This window comes from Fukomys damarensis, unplaced genomic scaffold, assembly GCF_012274545.1.
Source record: "Fukomys damarensis isolate Sample0158 unplaced genomic scaffold, DMR_v1.0_HiC HiC_scaffold_37, whole genome shotgun sequence".
NCBI classification, from domain to species: domain Eukaryota; kingdom Metazoa; phylum Chordata; class Mammalia; order Rodentia; family Bathyergidae; genus Fukomys; species Fukomys damarensis.
In genome coordinates, this window is record NW_022900949.1 from 6695667 (window position 1) to 6696879 (window position 1213).

Genomic DNA, 1213 nt, shown 5'->3' on the forward strand with positions numbered 1-1213 from the left:
CCCTGAGAGGTCAGGGGCTCGGCAGGAGTGGGCACCACGTGGCTAGGACCTCCAGGCGCGACCCCGCTTCTTGCTGCGCATTTCGATGAGTTTCTGGGAACGCATCTTGAAGGAGGCCCGGTTCACCGCGTCGTCCTCCTCCTCGCTCTCCTCTTCGTCTGCGGGGAGCCGAACTGATCCAGTTTCCCCGCCGGCCCTCACCACTCACCCCTCAGGCCAGTTCCCACCCTTTCCAGCCCGGCACTAACCGAAGAACTTGTCCTTGGTACTGGCCAGGGGCAGGGGGATGCGGGTGTTGTACCGGGGCAGCTTTCCTTCCAAGGTGACCAGGAACTAGGGGAGAGGGAACGGGGGTGAGGATAGCGTGGGCAACCTGAGGCTCATCCCCGGATATGCCCTGATTCCAGGCAGAGAGCATTGCCCACTAGAATTGTTCTTGTTTTTGAGACAAGGTCTCCCCCTGTAATTCAGGCTGTCCTCAAACTCGCGGCCATCCTCCTGCCTCAGCCTCCCCGGTGCTGAGATCCCAGGCGTGGGCCACCACGCCCCGTGTACGAAGCAGTACGTCTCCAGGCCAGCTTCATTTTCCTTCTCAGGACACCCTCTGATGTCCAGCTCCGCTCGGGGCCACCCCTGGCCCTCAGGCCCCCCCCCGGCCCAGTGGGGACACGGCCCGATGTTCTCCTGGCTTCCCCTTCCCAGCGGTCAGCCCACACTCTGGCCCCAGAACGCTGCCCTCCTCCCCTCTGCCCTGCATGGGCGCCAGGGGCACCTCGTGGCCCGTGATGTGGCGTAGCATCTCCTGCACGTTGTGGGTCATGAGCTGGTCCTGCAGTTTCAGCAGCTTCTCCTCCACCAGGCCCAGTAGGTTTGGTAAATAGTCACTCGCGGTGGGGTCCAGCACCCTTCCAGAGAAACGGCCGTCCTCCTGCAGACGGGGGAGGAGCTGGGTCTGCGGAGGGGCGGGGCTCCCGGAAGCCCCGCCCGGGGCGGGGCTTGGCGGAGAAGGGCCACCGTCGGGGCGGTGCCTGCCTTTGTGGCTAAAATAAAATGTCCAACTTTGAGGCGGGGCCTCTGCAGCTATAGACTAAGGCAGGACTAAGACCTTGATCAAGGCTATTGTGCAGATGGGCTTCTGAAAATTTTGGGGTTTTTTTTTTTTTTGTGTGCTAGGGATTGAACTTAGGGACTTTCTCCTGAGTACAACCCCAGT

The 1213-nt window shown here is 61.7% G+C and overlaps 1 protein-coding gene across 2 annotated transcripts in view; it reads right to left on the reverse strand.

The window, feature by feature from the left end:
• Positions 1–6: 6 nt before the first annotated feature.
• Ccdc151 (coiled-coil domain containing 151) overlaps positions 7–1213 on the reverse strand; it is a 19425-nt gene continuing 18218 nt past the window's right edge. For both annotated transcript variants that reach the window (XM_010634734.3, XM_010634735.3), the window contains exons 11-13: positions 773–928; positions 249–333; positions 7–158 (exon numbers count right to left, since the gene is read on the reverse strand). In XM_010634734.3, the coding sequence (XP_010633036.1) occupies positions 43–158; positions 249–333; positions 773–928 (357 nt within the window). In that variant the 3' untranslated portion in view covers positions 7–42. The remainder of the gene's footprint in view (positions 159–248; positions 334–772; positions 929–1213) is intronic.